The sequence below is a fragment of the Chelonia mydas genome, chromosome 5 (genome assembly GCF_015237465.2).
Source record: "Chelonia mydas isolate rCheMyd1 chromosome 5, rCheMyd1.pri.v2, whole genome shotgun sequence".
NCBI classification, from domain to species: domain Eukaryota; kingdom Metazoa; phylum Chordata; order Testudines; family Cheloniidae; genus Chelonia; species Chelonia mydas.
The window spans coordinates 117,459,567-117,481,524 of record NC_051245.2 but is presented as its reverse complement, the minus strand read 5'-3'; the positions used below and the strand labels follow the sequence as shown (position 1 = coordinate 117,481,524).

The following is a 21,958-nucleotide window of genomic DNA, read 5'->3' as shown; positions in this document are numbered from 1 at the left end:
ATTAGCATGACAACATAGTGTGCTGGCACCTCCAAAGCTGAGCAGAATAAGATGGATACATTACATGGTACAAATCAGCTATTACTGCAAAAAAACATGCTTTTTGGATTAAGATGAGTTATGGTGAACTATTTGCACTGAGAACTTTGTTCAAACAGGACACATTGCTGGAAATTAGCGATCTCCTGCTGTACAAAGCAGGTCAATACTAGTGAGACTAGCCATCTAGTTTTAGGGGAGTACTTCAGAGGTATTGAGGGGGATTAACTTAATATCTAGCATTTGATCCAGTTGACCACCACATTACCACCTGGCCATCCATCCCCAGAAGCAATACAGCTATATATTATGCAAGCTGCCTAGTTTCACACACTGGACAGCAGTCTCTGTAAGTGAAGAATTTACATTTTATTGTACTCATTTACAGTCTGAAGTGACAATTTTTGGATACATATTTAGCTACCTTGATTAGTTTCAATAAGTAGAAAAAGTTACAGGCTATATGTAAACAGTCAACATTAACTGTTCAGTGTTCGATCAGCGTAGCTTGGTAATACTTTCTTCCAGTGTCACTTTGTTTGCTCCAGAGAATTCATGCACCTGTAACAAGAATTTGTTTTAAGTAGAGCCATTTAAAAACAGTGATTTTAGCCCAAACAGTTTTATAATCCTTGGAAAGATTGGCAATTTTAGTCCCATACTATAATAGGTGGCCAGCATTGGAGGTTTGAAGTATTGTTTTGCTTTCCAGATTTTGTATTCTGCAGCTCTGCATCCCAAAGTATTTTACACACTTTGGGCCAGACCCTAATATACTGTTCTCCAGTCTTACACACACACAGTTTTACAGATTTCATATGAACCAGCTACACATCCCAGGCCAATCTTGGCCATCAAAATATTAAGTTGTATAGAATTAAACTTTTCTTACCAAAATCTTGCATATTATCCACAAGAAGTCAAACTATTCAGTTAAACTCTGGATGCAAGACCATGTCTTTTCACCTACTGCACTAAGGGGTTGACACCACTTCACATTCAGATGAATTAACTTTAGATAAGTAACACTTTGAAAACATGTTCTCCAGCTGAGTTAGATTTGTGAACAAGGAACAAACTCAGCAACAAAAGGATATTTAGTTTTAAAGACAAAGTTACTAGAGATTCTAGAAGATAAGAGTCTTGTCTACACTGGACATAGTAACCACCTACTCAATCCACCTAACATTTGAGGCATATTTTCTGATGGGCAAATTTAGTTTTTGAAAGCCACAGCTCCCACCCCCGGAAGGCCCTTCCTAAAATGAAGGAAATTTGAGCAATGTGCCTGCAAGTCTGGTTATACACTAGCCCACAATGAAGATGTCAGTCAGTATGAAGGACCTGTTTTATATCAGAGCACATCCATCCAATTATTTCATAACTAAGTGCTTTTGGAGAACAGCCAGTCAAATGAGGTTACTAAATCAGATATTCCAACCAGAAGCTCACCTCTAGGTTGAGAGAAAGCATGAGAAGTCTTGCCCAAGTTCTCTTTATTATAGCGCCTGGAGTTTAGACTTAAGCATCAGCTCTGCCATAATTTACAGAAATTACAATTTTGTTATTGTGCAGAAGTATTGAATTTGTTACTTTAGCCTTTCTATATAGCTGAAGAATAAAACACATCTATATAAATAGATTAGTTTGCTTGTTTTTTGAAAAGAGTTATGAATTTAGTTATGGGTCCAAAAAGATAGGAATAGTAATTAAAATTAAGTCCAGATGGCCTTCAGCTGGGATAGGTGCATAAAGCAGGTTTCAGACATATTAGGTTCTGAAGAGAGAGGCTCAAAGTCTGGGTCATAACTTCACATTAGGATTTACATGGAATACAAACCTAGAGTGTTGCCAGAACTTGCTACATGCAGTTAGATCATTTAGAAGTAGTTTCTAACATTAGTGACCTATTGCTGTAGGCTAGGCATTATCCTGCTCTTCGGGTGCCAATATGAACTTCCTTGTTTCTGAGGCTACTCTAAAGCCAAGTGTGCTCTAAGAGAGAGAGAGAGTGTAAGTGAACTATATTGCTCAGGAGGTAAATTGAGATGCAAGCTATTGTGAGATCTTCACAAGGTGCCACTTCTCCAGAGACAGAGTCAGGAATTGGCTAACTATTGTGTGGGGTCACTTGCCCCAGTGTCCTATTTTTCCCTAGAATAAACTGCCAGCAGCTCTGAGTTAAATCTCATTAGCATGTTTTTTCTGACCCCATACATGTAGTTATTTTAATTCATATTTACTGTTTCAGCATCCAGTATCCTCCCCGCCCCACCCTATACACTGTTTCACTAAGAATGTTGAAAACCTACCTTTTTGCCCTGCTTGTAAAATTGGAATGTTGGCATGCACTTGACTGAACACTCTGAAGCAATGTCCTAAAAAAAAAAAAGTTTCACTGCAATTTTAGCTTGGCAAATTAAACATACAAATCTAATTTCTGGTTAGTTAACAGATTACAGAAAATGAAAGGAAACCAAGTAATTATTTGCTACTCTGGTCAGTTTAAGACCAGTCAGTTATTATGTGGATATACTATAGTCTTCCTGTTTTGGATTTACAACTAGCAGTGGTTTCCATCCTCTTTGCTGGATTTGTTTAGACAGAAACAAGACAGACTACTCCTGCACAAAGTAGCACAATACTAGAAAAAGCTAACTTTCTTCCATATCATGCCTTATTTATAAGGTAATTTTACAGCTGAATGTCTGCCTAATGAGTTTGTTAAACAAGCCTCTACTAGTCAGCCAGGTTTGCAGTCTGATGTTACAGGTTCAGAACAGGTTGGAACAGGTGGAAGTATCAGAAAGGCTCATGAAGATATTCCAATTAGAAGTATTTATCATTCATTACAAAAGGACAAGTACTTTTAAGCAATGAGTAGCATTCCTGCTGTTTATTACCGCTCAAGAAGAGTTTATCACTAGCACAGAATAGCTTCAGGTGAGACGCATCAGCTGTAATAGATCAGATATCTAATCAAAGGTTGTTTAGGTTATCTAACTGAAAGAACAATAGATGGAGGTTAAGAGAATCCCTAACTGACTGTTATAGATAGCCAGCTGAAACCCTGAAACATGAGCTTTTAGGAACATAAGAAGTCTCCTGAAAGGATCTCAGCTTCATTAGAAGAACTGAAAACAAACTCAAGTTTACACTTTAATATGGTCCGATTCCAAATATTAGAGAAATCTCCCTATTAACACTGAGACTTTAAAATTGATATTTTAGTCTAGTTTGAATATTTATCAAGTTTGTTATTCACATACACTGAGGACAACAGGAGCTTTGGATATGCAAGGAGTACAGGATCAAGATCACTTTAGCAATCAGACCGATCTCTTGTCAATTAGTGTTTGCTAGGAATTAAAGTACGATAGTAATTCAACATTTCTCCAACAGGGGGACTAAAATACCCCCTTTAGAAATAACAATTAATCCCTAGTTTCTTGCTCTAGGTAACTACTGTTGCAGGGACTGACCCATTTTGAGAGCAAAGTCCACCTCAAGTTTTAGGAGACAAGTTTCCCAGTATTAGATTGCGTGGCAAAGTTAACAGATTGCATGCAATTCTGCCACAGTGGACCAACAAGTAATACTGTTTATTTGAGGACCTTACCTGAGCATCATCCACATCAACCTCAAGAAACACTATGTCTGGGAACTTCTCACAAAGACTCTAAAGTTTTAAAACAAAAAAAATTGTTAAAATTGCAGTTTTTATTTCACATAAACCTTGTTTAAGAGCGCTCTAGGATAGTCTTCTATAAGAGCCTCATTTGGGGAAAAACAAGTCTTACTTTTTAGTAAAAGACACTAACTGGTAAGAGTTTAATTTGCCATAGAGCAATGATGTCACTAGCTGGAGCATCAAGAGTTCACTTACATGTACCATAGAAGTCATTAAGATTTTTAGCAGTACATTTTAGTTTCAAATGCTTTTTACTGAGATCTTTTATTAGGAAATTAGGGCATTTCCCTCAACCACAAGGTCATGTGACAGATTTGTCTCTAGGATGATTATATTTGCATGTGCCTAAGCCATAATAATTAAGTTTTAAAACCATTTTGCAAGTCAGCTGAAGAGTAAGATTTACAGAGTGATACATGCACTCTCTTCCTTGAAATGAATCTCAAACATGTATTCCTTTTTAATAGCTTTAAAGATTGTAATGTTTCTCTTTTGACTGAAGAAAATTGATGATTTGTGAAAGTTTGACTCAATTCCTCAAGAGAATCAGAACAAAGTTTTAATAGAGCTGAGACTTTGGAGAGTCACAGGTGAAGTATGTTCATTCATCAAAAAGGTTTACTCTTGATAAAATAAGCAGATACAGTAAAACCTCAGTTACAAACTGACCAGTCAAGCACACACCTCATTTGGAACCAGAAGTATACTATCAGGCAGCAGCCGATACAAAAAGAGCAAACAGTACCGTACGATGTTAAACTACTAAAAAAGGGAAAGCAGCATTTTTCTTCTGCATAGTAAAGTTTCACAGCTGTATTAAGTAAATGTTCTGTTTTAAACTTTTAAAAGAACCACCATAATGTTTTGGTCAGATTACAAACAACCTCCATTCCGGAAGTGATCATAACTCTGAGGATCTACTGTACCAGGAAATTAGTACAATTTCCCAGCTACACATTTGTAATAGTTTACAGCCACATTTTACACTAATGAATCATGATTACTAGTTTTCACTGATGGCTATTCAGAGTTGCATGCATGGTTACAGTTCTTTACTTTTCTAGTTTGGGTCATAAGTGTTAATATCATTTCAGCCTACTCTGTCATTTTGATTGTTAGAATGTTATTTGAGATTTAGACTTCAAAATCATTTGACAAGGCTGTCTTTTATGGCACCAGAGACTATGAGTTTTATTTCAATTTTCTTGACCTTGTCAGTTTGTTATGATCCCCACAATAAGTGGTGAAGAGCATTTCACTCTTTTGGAGGGAGAATGCTTTAAAGAGAGTGGTGAAGAATTGTTTGGACAATACTAGAAATATCACTATTTTGGTTAGTCACACGTAGATCACAACTGAGGTTTTCTTGCAAGTCTTCCCCCATGAGTATCAACTAACATAAGACAGTTCAGACATCTATAGTGACCTAGTTTTATAGTAAGATATCCTTGCACTAGTCAAGTCTCAGCTGTAAAAACTAGCAGAGTATTGAGTTTGGAATTGTTACTTACATGATAAAAAGGTTTGATAATGTTGCATGGTCCACACCATTTGGCCGAGAAGTCAACAACTACAAGCTTATCACCAGCAGATTTCAATTCAGACTTAAATTCTTCCTGTAGAGAGAAGAGATTCAAACACCAAGTTTTATTTTTGCAAGTGTGCTCTAATCTTGTTTTTGAGGTTCATACTCCGTTTCCAGACTGGATATTCTGGTGGCTCAATCCTAACGGCCAGTGTTGCATACCAAGACTTTCTTTAGAATCAGTGAATTTTTAATACACTAGCATGAGTCCAAAAAAAAGGTCTCCCACACCAACCCAAAAGCTATTACAGTAACCTTATTACTTTTTCAGCAATAGAACAAGTTCTCATGTAGGAATTACCCACCAAGTTGTAGCAGCAGATTTGTTGTACTAGCTGGCCCAAAGCCAAACAAAAGAAATACTACTTGAGTCTAGATTTTTTTTTTAAGTTTGCATTAAAAAGAAACTGGGCATGCAAGTAAGGCAAGAATGAAGGAGAGAGAGTGTGCTGAGCTCTAATCAAATAGTTGCTCTAACTAGTGAAGCAGGTGCTTCCGACTGCTGGTGTTCTGGTTTGTTATTCTAATCGGATAGAAACACACAGCTTCTCCTTATATACAAACATTTGTTTCCAGTCAACTGTTTCTGAAAATGCCATTTTAACTGCAATCAGTCAAGTCTGTCCAGTTCTTCCATCCTACATTTTAGAACTTTTACCCTTAAATACCACCAAAGCAGTAGGTTTTGATGCAAAGCAGGTGACTTATGCCCATAACTATCAAAGCCCTACCTTTTGTTTGTTTTCCTATTGTATGTTAAAAACTGCACAATCATTTAGACTCCATCAGGAAAACAATTTTCTTCATGTTCCTGCACCAACAGCCAAGTCTTCTATAAGTTCAGCAAAGGATGGAACCACTTTTTCTATTTAAGCAGCTTACATGTGCAGCAGATATAGCTAGAGCTGTGAGGCTCCTCTAGTGAAACACCATCTACATTTGTGAAAGTGGGCTAGTTTTGAGCCAACACCACTGCAAGGACTCTGGGAAGCAGATTTATATTTTGTACCAAGATTGAGGCGTTACCTGAATTTCACTTAAACCATCTGGCTTAAATTTGAGCACAATACTCAAAGGGTACAATCCCACACAACATTTAAATGAATGCAATTAAAAGCTCACTAGGTTTGCTTAGCTCTAGATCAAGCCACTTTAAGGTATTTTAAAAGACTGCTGCGTTCCTTTAGTATGTTATAATTCAGAAATTTAACCAGTTGGGTGACAAAAGCAGCCCAACTTGTATGCTACAGATAAAACAGAGACGAACAGAACATGTACCATTTTACTGTTGGCTGAACATTATCCACAAGTAAATTCTGTTATGCAATTTGCTGTATTGTAGAATGCAGAGACGGTCATCTGTACAAATTGGATTTAGTTGTGTTGCTACAGCCTGGATTTCAAGGTAGCCATGTCACATGAATTTGTAGTCCTTAGAAATAGTGACACTAATCATTATAATTAAATTGCATAATATAAAACTCATTTATTCCTGACTATTTGTGGCCATGTACAAGATGTGCCATTTTAACAATTCTTGGTGTTAAGGGATCAAAGAAACCAATTCAGTTTTTGAAGGAACCAGCATTACACTTTAGATAACCTGGGAAGCTATAAGGCAACAGAGCACTAAAATACTGGTTCAGAGACCACATTAACCTACCTGGCCACCAATAACTATCCCGACATGCGATTCAGACATTTAGTCATGTTCTCTACTTCATTGCATCCATAAAGCCAATGGAATTCACTAGGGTGGGACCAGTGGGTATGATCTGCTTCAGTTTTATGCTGAAGACTACCTTGGGAAACCCAGTTTTCGGTTACATGAAGAAACTAGGACCCAATTCAATACCAGAATAATTTTTATTTAACAGCTTAAGTTTTAAACTAAGAGGACACAATCACAGCAGCTTTGCCTACACATGGCTAGCTCTCTAGAAACACTATCTTGTGACAAGCCAAGTACTTAAGTCCACTAGTAAGGTGACCTGGTTTATTGTCAACATTGGGTCCCCCTTTTATTCCACTTCCCAAAGTACTGGGCAAACTACTTGCACAGATGAACACGAACCATTCTTGACCTAATGTTCCCCCCAAGAAGGGAATCTGCATGCTTCCTATAATTGTTACACTGCTACACTAGCAGCCAAGCAAATCAGATGACACCGAACTTGTCTTCATCAGAGTCACCTTTACAGTGTAGACAAAAAAAAAACCCCTTCAAATCAGCAGCACTGCTATGGGAACCTGCATGGCCCCACAGTATGCCAACATTTTTATGGCTGACTTAGAACAATGCTTCCTCATCTCTCGTCCCCTAACGCCCCTACTCTACTTGCGCTATATTGATGACATCATCATCTGGACCCATGGAAAAGAAGCCCTTGAGGAATTCCACCATGATTTTAAAAATTTCCATCCCACCATCAACCTCAGCCTGATCCAGTCCACACAAGAGATCCACTTCCTGGACACTACAGTGCTAATAAACGATGGTCACATAAACACCACCCTATACCGGAAACCTACTGACGGCTATTCCTACCTACATGCCTCCAGCTTTCACCCTGACCACACCACACGATCCATCGTCTACAGCCAAGTTCTGCGATACAACCGCATTTGCTCCAACCCCTCGGACAGAGACAAATACCTACAAGATCTCTATCAAGCATTCTTACAACTACAATACCCACCTGCGGAAGTGAAGAAACAGATTGATAGAGCCAGAAGAGTTCCCAGAAGTCACCTACTACAGGACAGGTCTAACAAAGAAAACAGAACGCCACTAGCCATCACCTTCAGCCCCCAACTAAAACCCCTCCAACGGATTATCAAGGATCTACAACCTATCCTGAAGGATGACCCAACACTCTCACAAATCTTGGGAGACAGACCCCCCAACCTGAAGCGAATACTCACCAGCAACCACATACCACACAACAGAACCACTAACCCAGGAACCTATCCTTGCAACAAAGCCCGTTGCCAACTGTGCCCACATATCTATTCAGGGGACACCATCACAGGGCCTAATCACATCAGCCACACTATCAGAGGCTTGTTCACCTGCACATCCACCAATGTGATATATGCCATCATGTGCCAGCAATGCCCCCTGCCATGTACATTGGTCAAACTGGACAATCTCTACGTAAAAGAATAAATGGACACAAATCAGATGTCAAGAATTATAACATTCATAAACCAGTCAGAGAACACTTCAAGCTCTCTGGTCACGTGATTACGGACATGAAAGTTGCGATATCACAACAGAAAAACTTCAAATCCAGACTCCAGCGAGAGACTGCTGAATTGGAATTCATTTGCAAATTGGATACAATTAACTTAGGCTTGAACAGAGACTGGGAGTGGCTAAGTCATTATGCAAAGTAACCTATTTCCCCTTGTTTTCCTAACCACCCCCCCGCCCCCAGACGTTCTTGTTAAATCCTAAAAAGAAAAGGAGTACTTGTGGCACCTTAGAGACTAACCAGTTTATTTGAGCATGAGCTTTCGTGAGCTACAGCTCACTTCATCGGATGCATAGCATATCGTGGAAACTGCAGAAGACATTATATACACACAGAGACCATGAAACAAAACTTCCTCCCACCCCACTCTCCTGCTGGTAACAGCTTATCTAAAGTGATCATCAAGTAGGGCCATTTCCAGCACAAATCCAGGTTCTCTCACCCTCCCCCCCCACACATTTGTTAAATCCTGGATTTGTGCTGGAAATGGCCCACCTTGATTATCATAAACATTGTAAGGAGAGATTTCAGAGTAACAGCTGTGTTAGTCTGTATTCGCAAAAAGAAAAGGAGTACTTGTGGCACCTTAGAGACTAACCAATTTGTTTGAGCATAAGCCTTCGTGAGCTACAGCTCACATCATCCGATGAAGTGAGCTGTAGCTCACGAAAGCTTATGCTCAAATAAATTGGTTAGTCTCTAAGGTGCCACAAGTACTCCTTTTCTTTTGACAAAAATATTAGTGCCTTGACCTCATCAAGGCCTCTAAAACGCTACCCCTGCCAGTGGCAAGTCAGGAGCTATACTTTCACAGCGCAGGGCGTGCCCGACATCAGTTTCTGCTGAAGTGGTTTGTAATGAACTTCATGCGGCGCCCACTTGGACGGGGCGCCGATAGCGCCAACCCGAGCTGCAGGGGCCTACAGCTCACCCTGCAGCCGGCCGCCGCTCCGGCCAACGCGACTGACTGGCAGCTAGGAGCAGCAGCGCCATGCAAGGGGACCGCTCGAACGGCCAGTAACCGGGGGGGAGGACATTCCACACCCACGCGACAAGGGGGCCCGCCGGAGGGGGGGTGGGGGGTAATGGATCCCCTCCCCCGCGCAGACCGGCCGCCGGCTCAGCCAGAGGCTCCTCAGGAGAGCAGCTCCCCGAGGCCTGGCGCCGAGTCCCTGCCCCCCCGCAGCAATGGGGTGGGGGCGGCCGTGCAACGCGGCCCAGGCCCCGAGGACATCGCCGCCCCAGAGGCGAGGCGGGGGGAAGAACCGCCCCGGGCCTGGCCGGCCCCCCCCCTCAGCGGCAGGGGCCACTCATCCCCTAGGGCGCGGGCACGAGGCGGGGCTGCGCCCGCGCGCGTTCCCGCGAGCACTGAACCGCCCCGAGCCCCCAGCGGCTCTGGGCAGCAGGGAGAGCGCGGCGGGCGGGCGGGCAGCGCACAGCCCTGCCCGCCCCCGAGACACTGGCGAAGGGCGCCCGGCCACTAACAGCCGCTCACCAGGTTCTCCACGGTCTTCACCATCTTTGTCGCCCGGCTTACGCTCACGAGACACTGCTTCACTGAGACTTGGCCCGTCGATGTGGGATGGCATGGCCGCCCTCCTGCTTATATAGAGGCCAACCCCCCGGCCTCAGTGCGCACGCGCGGTTCGCGCCCCGCCCCTCCTTTTCCCAGAAGAGGGGGTTGTGCGCGAACGGCTGACGCAGCGGAGCTCCTGTTCGCCGGTGTCCGTTCCCTCCCCTTCAGTTGGGCGCGCGCTGAGTGGCGCGGGTTAGTCCCCCCTCCCCCCCCCCCCCCCCCGCCCCCGCTCGCTGGGCGGCGGGTCTCCGCTGAGCTGTCAGGCGGCTGAGGCGGGGGGATCCTCCTGAGGAATCCCCACACCGCGCCTCCCGCCCCGCAGCGAGAGGGCGGCTGCGGACACTGGCTCCCCCGCAAAGCAAGTGTCACCCCCCCGGCCCCAAAGGAGAGAGGTCTCCTGCCTCGGCCTGGGAGCGACACAGGGCAGCGCCGAAGCCAGCCAACTCCCTGCCTTGGGCGGGGCCGCACCGAGTGTTTTTTTGGGCAGGGCCAAATCTGCAAGCGAGGCTCCCACTCTTCCAAAAAATTGCAGCGGGGAGGCCCCACGGGAGGGGGGGCAGGAGAGTGAGCCTGGCCTGCCCTCACCCCACAGGGGCTGCTCCTGCCCCAATTCCCCCCTCCTGGCAGGGTGAGGTGGGGTCACAGAGCCAGTAGCTCAGATTTGGCCTAGCCGCCCCTCTCTTGTGACAGCGGGGCGGCTGGGCCAAATCTGAGTGGCCCTGGAACTCCGCACGCCAGGTCACAATGCCCTAGGCTGCTCTTGCGATTGCTAACCTGGGCGCAGGCACGTCCCCCTACCCCGAAATAATAGGGATGCCTAGGGGCAAGTATTAAATGAGGTAATGGAATAAAATGTGTGAGATGTGTTGAAAACCGAATCACGGCCAGCGAGATGAAAGCCTCCAAATCCACAAAGGGCACTAAAACTCGTATATTAAATAATAATAATAATAAAAAAAAGCGAGGATTTCACAGGAAATTTCAATTTGTTGGTAGAAGATTCAAATACTGAACAGTTTTGGTTTTCACCTGGAATATTTTGGTTTAAAGACGTGCCGTTTTTCAACTAAAATTTTCTGAGGAAGGCAGTTTTTATGTATTCATATCTATCTATATAAATGAAAACACAATACACCAGAAACCTACAGATAAAAAAAAATTAGAGAAATACAAAACACATACATTCAAAATGTACAAATTAAAAATTGTGGTGATGTGCTTTGGCGTGCGCTTGCAGCAATAAAGCAAAAAAGAACCCTGAGGTCTGGGTGAAGATGCTTAGTGTAATAGTGCAAATGCATTTTGTCTTTGGGGAAATTGAAAACAGATCTTAAGAAATAAAAGGGTATTTTTCTTTTTTTAATTATGGAAATTAAAAAATGATTACGTGGACGGAAATATTTCCTATATGTGTTTGTTTCTCTGGAATTAAAGTGGCCCTCTTTTGTGTCACCTGGGCGAAAAAGAGAGGGCAGTAGGTAGTGGAAATTTTGGCGTTAAAGCAACTTTTGATCAAACAGCGAGAGATGCTTGTATGCAGCATTAGTCACAGCAACATGCTGAGGGCGGGCCTACGTTTCCTTACATAGCTCATGGCTCTCAGTGACTGCTAAAAGCTCAGTGACTTTGGAAAAAACTGCTGTGTAATGATGACCAGGAAGTATTTCACATGCACAGGCCCTTCTCAGAAGTCATATGCTTTCCTTCCCTCACTCCTTGCTGACTGGTCATTGTTGATGTTGCTGCTTGTGCATAGCACTATTTACAGCTCATATTACTGGAAAAAGTCCAGCCAGTGTGCATTGTTTAAGTAGTTTTAGTCGACTCTGTATGATTTATGGTTTTTCTGAGAGCCTGCAAGTTGCCATGAAGTTTTCTCTTCTTTTGGTTTCAGAAGGAGAAATCCGGGGGGTTACTGAGTTCCCAAGTCAGTGTTGGACCACAGACTTCCTACAATTATGAAATCTCAAGTAGTCACTTGTATTGCTTAAATTAAACTAGCCCTGGTGTCAAGGTTCCTTCCCCACTCTGAACTCTAGGGTACAGATGTGGGGACCTACATGAAAGACCCCCTAAGCTTATTTTTACCAGCTTAGGTTAAAAACTTCCTCAAGGTACAAACTTTGCCTTATCCTTGAACCGTATGCTGCCACCACCAAGCGTCTTACACAAAGACCAGGGAAAGAGCCTACTTGGAGATGTTTTCCCCCAAAATATCCCCCCAAGCCCTACACCCCTTTTCCTGGGGAAGGCTTGATAAGAATCCTCACCAATTTGTACAGGTGAACACAGACCCAAACCCTTGGATCTTAAGAACAATGAAATATCAATCAGATTCTTAAAAGAAGAATTTTAATTAAAGAAAAGGTAAAAGAATCACCTCTGTAAAATCAGGATGGTAAATACCTTACAGGGTAATCAGATTCAAAACATAGAGAATCCTTCTAGGCAAAACCTTAAGTTACAAAAAGACACAAAAGCAGGAATATACATTCCATTTAGCACAGCTTATTTTACCAGCCATTAAACAAAAGGAAATCTAACACATTTCTAGCTAGATTACTTACTAACTAACAGGTATAAGGCTGCATTTCTGATCTGTTCCCGGCAAAAGCATCACACAGACAGGCGAACCCTTTGTTGCCCCCACCCCTCCAGATTTGAAAGTATCTTGTCTCCTCATTGGTCATTTTGGTCAGGTGCCAGCAAGGTTATCTTAGCTTCTTAACCGTTTACAGGTGAAAGGGTCTTGCCTCTGGCCAGGAGGGATTTTATAGCACTGTATACAGAAAGGTGGTTACCCTTCCCTTTATATTTATGACACCTGGTTATACATTTAAAATAATAATAATGATGCAGTGAACACCCTTTAAAAAGTTCCACCAGTTTGAAAGAGTCTACTGGGTTCAAAAATATTTCTCATATTTAAAATGGACAATCCCATTAAAATCTTTCAAACTGCATGGAACTTTTAAAATAACATTTTATAGTGTATTTTGGGTTTTGGTGTATTCTGAGTTTTATTATTTTTAGAGGGGTGTATTTTGAGGCTCATTGCTTGTGTTTCGGTGTTTGCTGCACGCTTTAAAATCCTGGAATGAATTAAGTTGAGTGATTTTAAAATGTGACTCAGTAGTTGTGCAAATTGTCTTTTCACTCTAGATACTATGGTTACTGGGTGTCCCTATAATTGTAGACAGATTATCAAGATGAATAGATTTCCAGGTCCTTTGCACTCAGATGACATAAATATTTGTACCCTATAAAATATACATGGTTTAGAGGTTGGTGGAGCTCAGGCCAAAGGGAATACAAAATGTTAAATTGATTGTTAATGAGAAAAATAAGAACAATTTTAACTGGCAAACAGATAAATGTTTGACTGTAAAGATAAAATATTTCTAACTCCTAATAGACCCTTTCTTTTTGTTCCGGTAGAAACAGGTATCCCCTTTCACCAAGCTTTAGAGGAAATCCCTGGTTCTTTATCAGATGGGTTCACAGTTATTGTACTGCTTAGTTACACACCTTCTTTCCGGCAAAAGATGTCTGTTTATTATTTCATTTCCATAGGCTGTCCTTGTGTCTTTAAAGGATTTTCACCATGTACCAAGCTCCCAGGTGATTTATCCTGCCTGGGAGATGCTGCACAGTCTTTATGGTGTGCTTTTATTGCCCTTTGCTTATTCGTCTCCTTTTGTGAAGAGGATCAATCTCTCTCTCATACATGCCAACGATATGCCCAGGGCCACTTTACACCACTCTGACAGCATAAAGAGTCATAAAACCAGAGGCTTCAGAGAGTGGATAATTGTGTAAGGGGATTCTCTGGGTGGTGCATAACTGGCATAATGGTGCTATATGCCCCTTCTTAATGTCTGGGGTAGGGTTATGCTGGAGGCATAGCCAGGAAGAAAGCACTGCTGTATTCTGCTACTCTCAACTGCCAGAGCATACCCTTGTATCCATGGACAGTTGATTGTAAATTAGAGCAGTCTTGAGGCCCAGAATACCAAGAAGTACGAAGGTGGCATAAAGCCTCTCTCTCTCCTCTCTCTCTGTGCTGTGCAGATTTCATACAGAACTGGGAATCAGGCCACTGGTAGTCATACAGCCTGCTTACAGAATACATGAAAACTGAAACCCAAATAAAGTTTCAAAGATATCCAGCACTGACAGGGTTAACAACTTTTAATATAGTAACACAGTCTGTGACTGTAACAGCACTCCAACCAAGAGGGCAAGAGGCTCATTGGTATCTGTTAGTGAGTTTCAGCTGGCCTGGCAAGTTCTAGTGTACCCCAATTCTTTAATGTCATGAAACATACCTGATATGTATCATGCCAGGTATCAATAACAAGCTCATAACTCACTGGTTATTATTATCATCATATAATGTAGATGAAAGCAACTGATGCAAAGTTATAGACATAAACTGAAATTATAGTTCTCAAACTGTGTTTGCCAGTTGAGCAGGAGTTATTCCACTCTAGACAAAGGGATGTGGTTTCCCCACCAGGGAGTTACTTTTGAAAGAGAATGAAAATGGATTTACATATTGCATAAACAGATCTATTGAGCTAACAAGGGGTAGAGGCAAAACCTCACACTATCATGATGGGGGGTGGAGTTTCTCAGTCATATGTTTAACGTTCATTCAATTACACTGCAGGGCATGGAGGGGAGGAACTTAAGTAATTTGCATTTTAGCAACCACCACCAAGTGGGGGAAGAAACCAGCATGAAATTTCCTTCACCAGCAGACTCCATGCTGCTTTTCCCACAGCTTGCATGAACTTTACTTTGTGGGGTAATCATCAGACGAATCCATTTCAAAAGTTCACTGGACTATAAAGGCAGGGGCAAGAAGACAAAGGAACTGAGCACTTTGGATTTTGTGGGAGATCCTGACTAAAGGGATTGGTCAGGCATCATGCTGGAAGGTAGATGGGTAAGAAGTCTACCTTGAATGAAGGCTGTAGCTTGTTCTGTTAAACCTTAGTCTCTAGAAAGCGTTTTTCACTTTTATTTGCTTGTAACTTCTAACTCTATCCTTTATACTTGAACTCACTTAAAATCCTATCTCCTTTTAGACTCGTAGACGTTAAGGGCAGGAAGGACCATCATGATCATCTAGTCTGATCTCCTGCACATCAGAGGCCACAGAACATCACCTACCAGCTCCTATAATTGTTATTTTGTTAATCAACTTGTTTTACTTTTAATGTAAACCAACGCAGTGCAGTATTTGCTTTAAAGTACTGCTAACTCCAGTTATTGTGGCAGGCTGTTGGGTTTTGTCTCTTTAAAGGAGCAAATGAACCAAGTATCTCCCTGAATGGTCCAGAAGAGGGATGGGCTTCACAGAGCACACAGTTTTGGGAAAATTCAGCACTAGGGGTGTGTTGGGGTCATCTTGCTGTATGCAGAGTGTGGCTGGAGGTTAACAAGCAGACTGCTGGGATCAGAATTGCTGAATCAGAGCTGCTGAGCCCACACACAGTGCAGGCATGTATACTGGCTGGGAGCATCCTGACAGGAGAACCACAGCCACGCAGCGCCTTTTGAAGCACTCAAAAAGTTACAGGGTAGGCAGTGACACAACCACTCACTTGTCTGGACTGCACCTCAGAATGTGACAGAGTCATACTAGGTGAACTCACAGTTGACTTCTAAGGCAGCATTAGCTGCCAAGTTCTGTGTTGCTCTGTGAGTGTTATTTCTCCTGGATATGAGTGAGCAAAACCAGCTGGCTCTGGGGTTCTGGTAGCTTGTTGCCCCCACCTCCATCAGCCAAATAGAAAAAGTCTTTGGACCCAGCTCCTCACCTCTGTGTTTCTGGCCTCACCTCACCCTTCTGCCTGATGTTCTCATGTCGACAGTCAAAACATGATAATACCTCACCTATCCCTATGTTCTCCAACATACATCTATTAAAATGTTATACTGGGAATTTGTGGGTAGCTTACTACATCACTACAAAAAAATATTGTTGATTTGATTGTCTCTCTTTACTAGTCCTGTTGCACCATCTTCCTCTCTCTTGTTTTGGTCCCTCTGCAACTTTTTTCTTCTTTTGTTATCTTGGGTCCCTTTGCTTTTTTTGCTTTGTTTTGTTTTACTCTTTCCAAGCTGCCTTTTCCTTTCCTAGATGCTTTACTGGTTTGCCTCTTTTTTCTCCCCATCACACCTCATCTCTGAGCAAGATTCTCCCCCATGTGGTGGAAGAGGGTGCTATATACACCTTCTGCTGCATTTAAAGCCATCTACTATGCTGAAGGGCGACACTGATCCCAGGGATGGGTTGATGCCCTCTCCTCCCCACAACTCCCTTATGGGTTCAGGTAGGAGACAACAGATTTAAATTCCAGCTAGAGCTCCATAAGAAACGAGCTCCAGGAAATGCGCTCAATCAGCACATGTCCTTACAGTCGTGGCTTTGCCCCCTCTTAAACTGGAGCTGCTGAGAGCACAGAAAAATGGTGCTCTACATTGTCCTTTGGCTCTGATTCACTTCTGTTCCATGTTTAAGACCTTGCTCTTAATCTGCAGGACCCAGCTACCTCAGAGACCACCACCTAACTATTCCTTGAGACAGCTGCACTGTTCTGGGACAGTACAGCTTCTTAGACCTAATATGAATCTCATGAGTCAGCAAGAAAGCGTTGTCAGTCAAGGGCACTCAACTTTGGAAGGAGCTGGCGTAGGAGATAAAACTAAGCTAACATCTGGCCATATTCAGAGCGTACTTCTAGACACTCCTATTTCCCAAAGCTTTGCAACACTAACATGGGAGAGAGGGGTGTAAAGGAAAAATAATACCCTCAAAGAGCTTCTCAGAGGCTGGGAGAGGTGAAGAACAGAACCTACCAAGAAGTCCGCTATGGACTATGCTTTGCAGATTTTAGTACTTGTTCAGCACAAAGGTCATAAATCAGTGAAAGCCTCCTTGGAATAGACTGGGGCCAAGCAGGTTGTCAGGTGGTACATGCCTGGATGACTTGAGTGCCCTCCAGGAATAAAACTTATTTTTTTTAAAAGTAATATTTTTCTTGCCTTACAAGGTTTTTATACAGTGTTCTGAGCATTCAAAGGTAGGAACAAATAACTGTTTCTGTCTGAGCATAGCTTCAGTTAAGTGCCTAGCTTGCAGATGCATATAAAAGTCCATATGAGCAGGTTGTATTTGGTCATGCTTTCTTTAGATATGCTCTTCCAGGAAGTATTGGTGTTTATACAAAACACATTCGTTCCCAGCGCTTGGAAGCTTGGGGTTTTCCCATCCAGGCAGGAAGCTGGGCTTTCGGGTCAAATTCTGATCACCTTGCCATGAGTGTGAATCTGGAAGAATTCCACTGACTTCAGCGGAGTTACCCCTGTGTAAATGAACTGAAAATTTAGCTCGCTCATCAAAAACTAAGTGAGTACCTGGAAGTAACAAAAATATTTAGACCTAGAGTCGGCCACCCTTACTTACACTGAGCAGTCCTTTACTCTGCAAGGAGTCCCACTGAAATCAACAGGGCTATTCTCAGAGAAAGTACCACTCCATATAAGACTGGCAGAATCTGCCCCATTAAGTTTAGGACAGTTTACATTTTCTTCAATAATAAAGCACGGGAGCTATGTGTTTTAATCTCACTTAGCTTGGTGTAAATCAGGAGTAACACATCAGTATTAAAGCTGGTGTGAGATCAAACATGCCCTGTAACTTTATGAGCTAATGTAAAGAAGCTTCAAGCACCAATTAGATAAAAACATTCTTCTCTGAGGGCTCAATACCATACAGAGTAGAATTCTGTTAAATATGCCTTACATATTAGAGATGGGCCTGAGACTTACATTCATTTAGATCTAGATCCAGACTGGAATGTCTCCAAAGTTCTGGGGTCTTTTTTACAGGGTTCTGGCCCAGTTCCTTCTCTAGTACATAAAGAGGGAAAGGATGGTATACCACAAATAAAAGTCTACTGTACAGGCATTAAAAAATGTAGCACTGCTTTTGATTGCGGACTAAAATCTTGGGCAGCTGAAATTTTTTTTTGACCAATACCATAAACAATACAGCACCCAACATGCAGTTTCAAAGTGCTCTGTGACTAATGCCATTCAAACATCTTAATAACAGCTGATCTGCATGGCAAACACTTATTTGCCTAATGCCTTTTGGCACGCTGTTCAAATTGAATGACATTCCCCTTTCGACAGTGAGGGACTGAACATAGACAGAGTGCTTTGTGGAGTTTCTCAGAAGCAGCATTGTAACAGACGGGGCTCATCTAGGGAAGATCTAACTATTGTTCTTTCTGTGCTACATCACATTCAGAGCATAGACCTATAAAAATGAACTCCTTTGCCCCTGAATGCCGGAAAATGATCTGTTCTGGCACGGCCACCTTGCTCTGCCACTCTCTCCTTGCACTTTTTCTCTTCCTCTCCCTTTGTTCCACCCTCAGTTTCTCCTTGTTTTTTTCCCCCTTTCCTCTCTACTTTCCTTCCCTGTTTTGCTTGGAAATAAGTGGAATGCTATAGATCAAAATGTGTAAAACTTCTTTCTAGCTCAGCATCTCTCCTTAACACCACAGAACATGATCCTTTCTGCAAAATGGGCTCCCACCTCTCTCTGCAAGAAGGTGGGGATAAAGGATACAGATTCTGGTGCATCAGGGACTCTTTTGAATGTTATGGGATTGTCCAGAGATTGTGACCTTCTGAAGTGATGTATTTGGCAGTGTTGAATTAATATTCAATGTAAGTCTTAGCTTGAGACTGGAACGGATAGCCCTGGATCTTATCAGAATGGAGATTGAGTTCATACACTGTTCTTTCTGGAGTTGTGGGGTTTTTGTGCCTTTGTGGTAGCAAAATGATGAATTCTGCCATAAGGCTAGCGCTATGGTAACTACAGACTAAATGAAGTGGCAGCCTTGCAGGTAATAAAAAGAAACATGGTAGGATTCTGTGCTCACCTTCAAGAGGTGTGGCTCAGAACTTGTAGGATGAAGGAAGGCTTTAAGTTGGGTTTAAGTTCCTTTGCACTGTCCAGAAGCCGGGCTTTCTGGGCCCCGGGGACCTATTTAAAACCTCCTGGCACTGCCCTATGGACCGTGCTGCTGCCTGGAATCTCCACAGTATTGTATCTTGTGGCCCGGCTCCCAGCAACCCACTTACGCCAGGGCTTAGTAAGGGACCCTTAAAAGGCAGCCTCATGGCTGTCTCTGCAGTGCCTATGTCGCGAGCATCCCTCCCATGCCCAGAATCAGGACTTTTGGGGCCCTTTGATGCTGCTTCGGCCCTTTTACATGGTGTAAAGAGGCTGGAGTGGGGGTGAGGATTTCAGCCTCAATTAATTTAAAAAGTTTTAAAAATGCCTCTCATGCTTGTCAAAAGCTTTTGAAAAGGCTAAGTCGCAAATATGTGGTCCAGCCACAAAGGGCCGCACAGAAATGGTCCGTGTCCATGATCCATGCACAAAAAGGGTGCAGGCTATTGCACACGTGCCTTTGAGTGCACAGTCATTGAGACTGTACGTGTACATTGCAAAAGTGCCCAGGCCTAAATTTTCAAAAGTGACTTGTGATACTAGGTGCCTGAATTTTTGGGTGCTCAAGTTGAGATGCCTTAAAGGGGCCTGATTTTTAGCAAGCACTGAGCACCAGCTGCCTGGAAACCCTTTCAGGTGTCTCATGTTGAGCACCCAAAAACTGATGATCACTAACCATACTGAAACATTTAGGCCTCATACACTGTAGTCATCATGAGCACTGTGCAAAATCCTAAAAGAGACAGGAAATGGGAGCTTCCACGCACACAGGGCTAGTTGACTGCCTAACTAACTCTTCGTAGGCATAGTCACCCAATGCGCATGCTGGAATGTGGTAATTACATAACCAAATGTAAGCATTGAAATGGATGCACATATTTGTGCATGGAACTCAAGACTCGTTTTAAAAAAGAAAATTGGCTCTGTTTGTGGAATTAAATAATGACGGAAAAATGTAACTATGACTGCAGCTCTTGAACAAATAAAGCTGGGGTGAATACTAAACGTAAATAGCACTGTACCAATCCCATGTACCTTCTCTTACTTTTTTCTATTTTCTTTACTCTCTTCTGCTCTTTTTAATTCTCCATCCTGTCATACTTAACACAATACTACATAATAATAATTTTTAGACCTCTCCCCTGCCTTGCTTGTTTATTTTGTTGTTTAAAATGCAAGAAAAATCAAAGAAAGCTTTTGAACAGCATCCTCAATCTTCCCTTTAACACATTCCTAAATACAGCTGTACAGAACCTAGGTTTTGCAGAGCTCATAAGTATGTTTTTACACGACTGATGTTGTGCCAATCACGTCCACCCTCTGGCATATTTACATAATCTTCCCCTCACCACGAGGTCCATCAAATCTACTGTTAAAGTGATATCAAGCATTTAATGGGATTTCAATGGAGTTAGCCACCGAGGTGCTTTTGAAAATCCCACTTGGCGCGTATCTGCATCTCTGGGTGCATAAATACCTTTAAAAATCTGTCCCTCAGTTCTGCAGTGATAGGGTTGAAAATGCCACATGGGCTGTTTCTCTATTAGAAAAACATGTTTTCATTTTCCTCTAAAAACATCACTGAAGCATTGCTACTGCTCTCAGGCTTTGTAAAATCTTGTTTTTTACACAATCAAAGGTCAGATTTTCAGACAAGCTAGCCAGGTAAATGTGCATGCAAAATGCCCTGGCTAATTTGCACATGCAATTTATGCAGCTGTAAACACAAACTGGTGACAGGCTGCACAAATGGCTAATTAGGCTCAGCTGTGTGCACAGTCATGTCACACCTTTAACCTTCACGCATACACAAGGTCATAATGCCTCATAAATACTGTAAATCGTTTCTCTGGACAGCCAGGTTATAGAAACAGGGCCTCAAAAAAGGTGCAAAACTGAGACAGACTGAACAGGGTAATCATCTACAGGCAAAGTTAATGTTTACATTCTTTGCACCCAACTAATATTAACTGGAACGGTCAGTTATGGTTACACAATTTTACGCACCATTTCCGAATGGCCACTGAAGATTGCCTGAGCCTTAGCAGTTATTCATTAACAGGTGGTTGGAATTGTCAGCTTCATTGGGAACTATCCCAGCTCACAAGCAAACTGCTTGCTATTGTAACAGTGTTGTGTGATTGACTTACTGAGTATTATACACACCTTCTGCAATGTCAGACATTGTGTAGTTCCTGTATAAACACTCGCCATTGCAAGTTCTACCCCGAGGCTGGTTTTAATACAATACGTGACATATGAGGAGGGCATCTCCAGCCAGTAAATAGCTGGCTGATGAGGGTTGGAGCCCTTCGTTTTGTGCCTCAGTCCTTTCAGTCTGTTGTTAACTGCCAGGAAATGCTTGGTCTTCAGGTCATCTTTACAATGATGAACACTGAAAGTATCAAAATATTGAGAAAAGCTAATGACCGCACCAGACCAACAGAAGAGGGACTCGACGTCTAGCTCTGAATCCAAATCAGAGAGGAGGGAGTCAAACCCAGCTCTGAATCCAAATCTTTCTAAATTTCAGGCGCTCAAATTCAGCCCATTCAAGACAGGGGCAAGCTATAACCTTGGATTTGGAGTTTAGCGACAGTCCTGCTCTACCTTTTAGGTTGCAAAGCATCAGGACAACAACCAGAGCAATGGAAGGTATGAGAACATGGCCAGCCCACTCCAACTTTTTAGTATCTCGTTAATGTCCTTTTCAATATGGCTTCAGACCACATATTTTCACTCCAGGTAGACCCCTCAGAACTCCTCT

The 21,958-nt window shown here is 42.5% G+C and overlaps 2 protein-coding genes across 3 annotated transcripts in view; one reads left to right on the top strand and one right to left on the bottom strand.

Annotated features, from left to right (window-relative positions):
* Positions 1 to 20,329, top strand: part of PTGR1 (prostaglandin reductase 1) — a 64,448-nt gene extending 44,119 nt beyond the window's left edge. The window contains exon 10 of the mRNA XM_043547376.1: positions 15,242 to 20,329. Within this exon, the coding sequence (XP_043403311.1) occupies positions 15,242 to 15,256 (15 nt within the window). The 3' untranslated portion in view covers positions 15,257 to 20,329. The remainder of the gene's footprint in view (positions 1 to 15,241) is intronic.
* TXN (thioredoxin) lies at positions 390 to 10,640 on the bottom strand. Of its 2 annotated transcripts, XR_006291125.1 has the most exons (6): positions 10,068 to 10,225; positions 5,242 to 5,346; positions 3,659 to 3,718; positions 2,352 to 2,417; positions 1,492 to 1,573; positions 390 to 600 (listed from the first exon to the last, which is right to left on the bottom strand). XR_006291125.1 is itself a non-coding variant. In XM_037902126.2 (5 exons), the coding sequence occupies exons 1-5, from the start codon at positions 10,089 to 10,091 to the stop codon at positions 538 to 540; spliced, it is 318 nt and encodes a 105-aa protein (XP_037758054.1). In that variant the 5' UTR covers positions 10,092 to 10,640; the 3' UTR covers positions 390 to 537. The 2 variants fall into 2 exon arrangements, 1 of the variants encoding a protein (XP_037758054.1); XM_037902126.2 differs by lacking the exon at positions 1,492 to 1,573 and having other exon boundaries at positions 10,068 to 10,640.
* Positions 20,330 to 21,958: the final 1,629 nt, after the last annotated feature.

What these genes read in the sequence shown, in the direction of transcription:
- TXN (XM_037902126.2), bottom strand. Translation starts at nt 10,091, where the DNA reads ATGGTGAAGACCGTGGAGAACCTG. An exon ending in TGAAGACCGTGGAGAACCTG is followed by an intron (nt 5,347 to 10,067) that starts GTGAGCGGCTGT and finishes TTCTCTCTACAG; the next exon opens with GAAGAATTTAAGTCTGAATT. An exon ending in TTTACAAGCAGGGCAAAAAG is followed by an intron (nt 601 to 2,351) that starts GTAGGTTTTCAA and finishes TTCTTGTTACAG; the next exon opens with GTGCATGAATTCTCTGGAGC.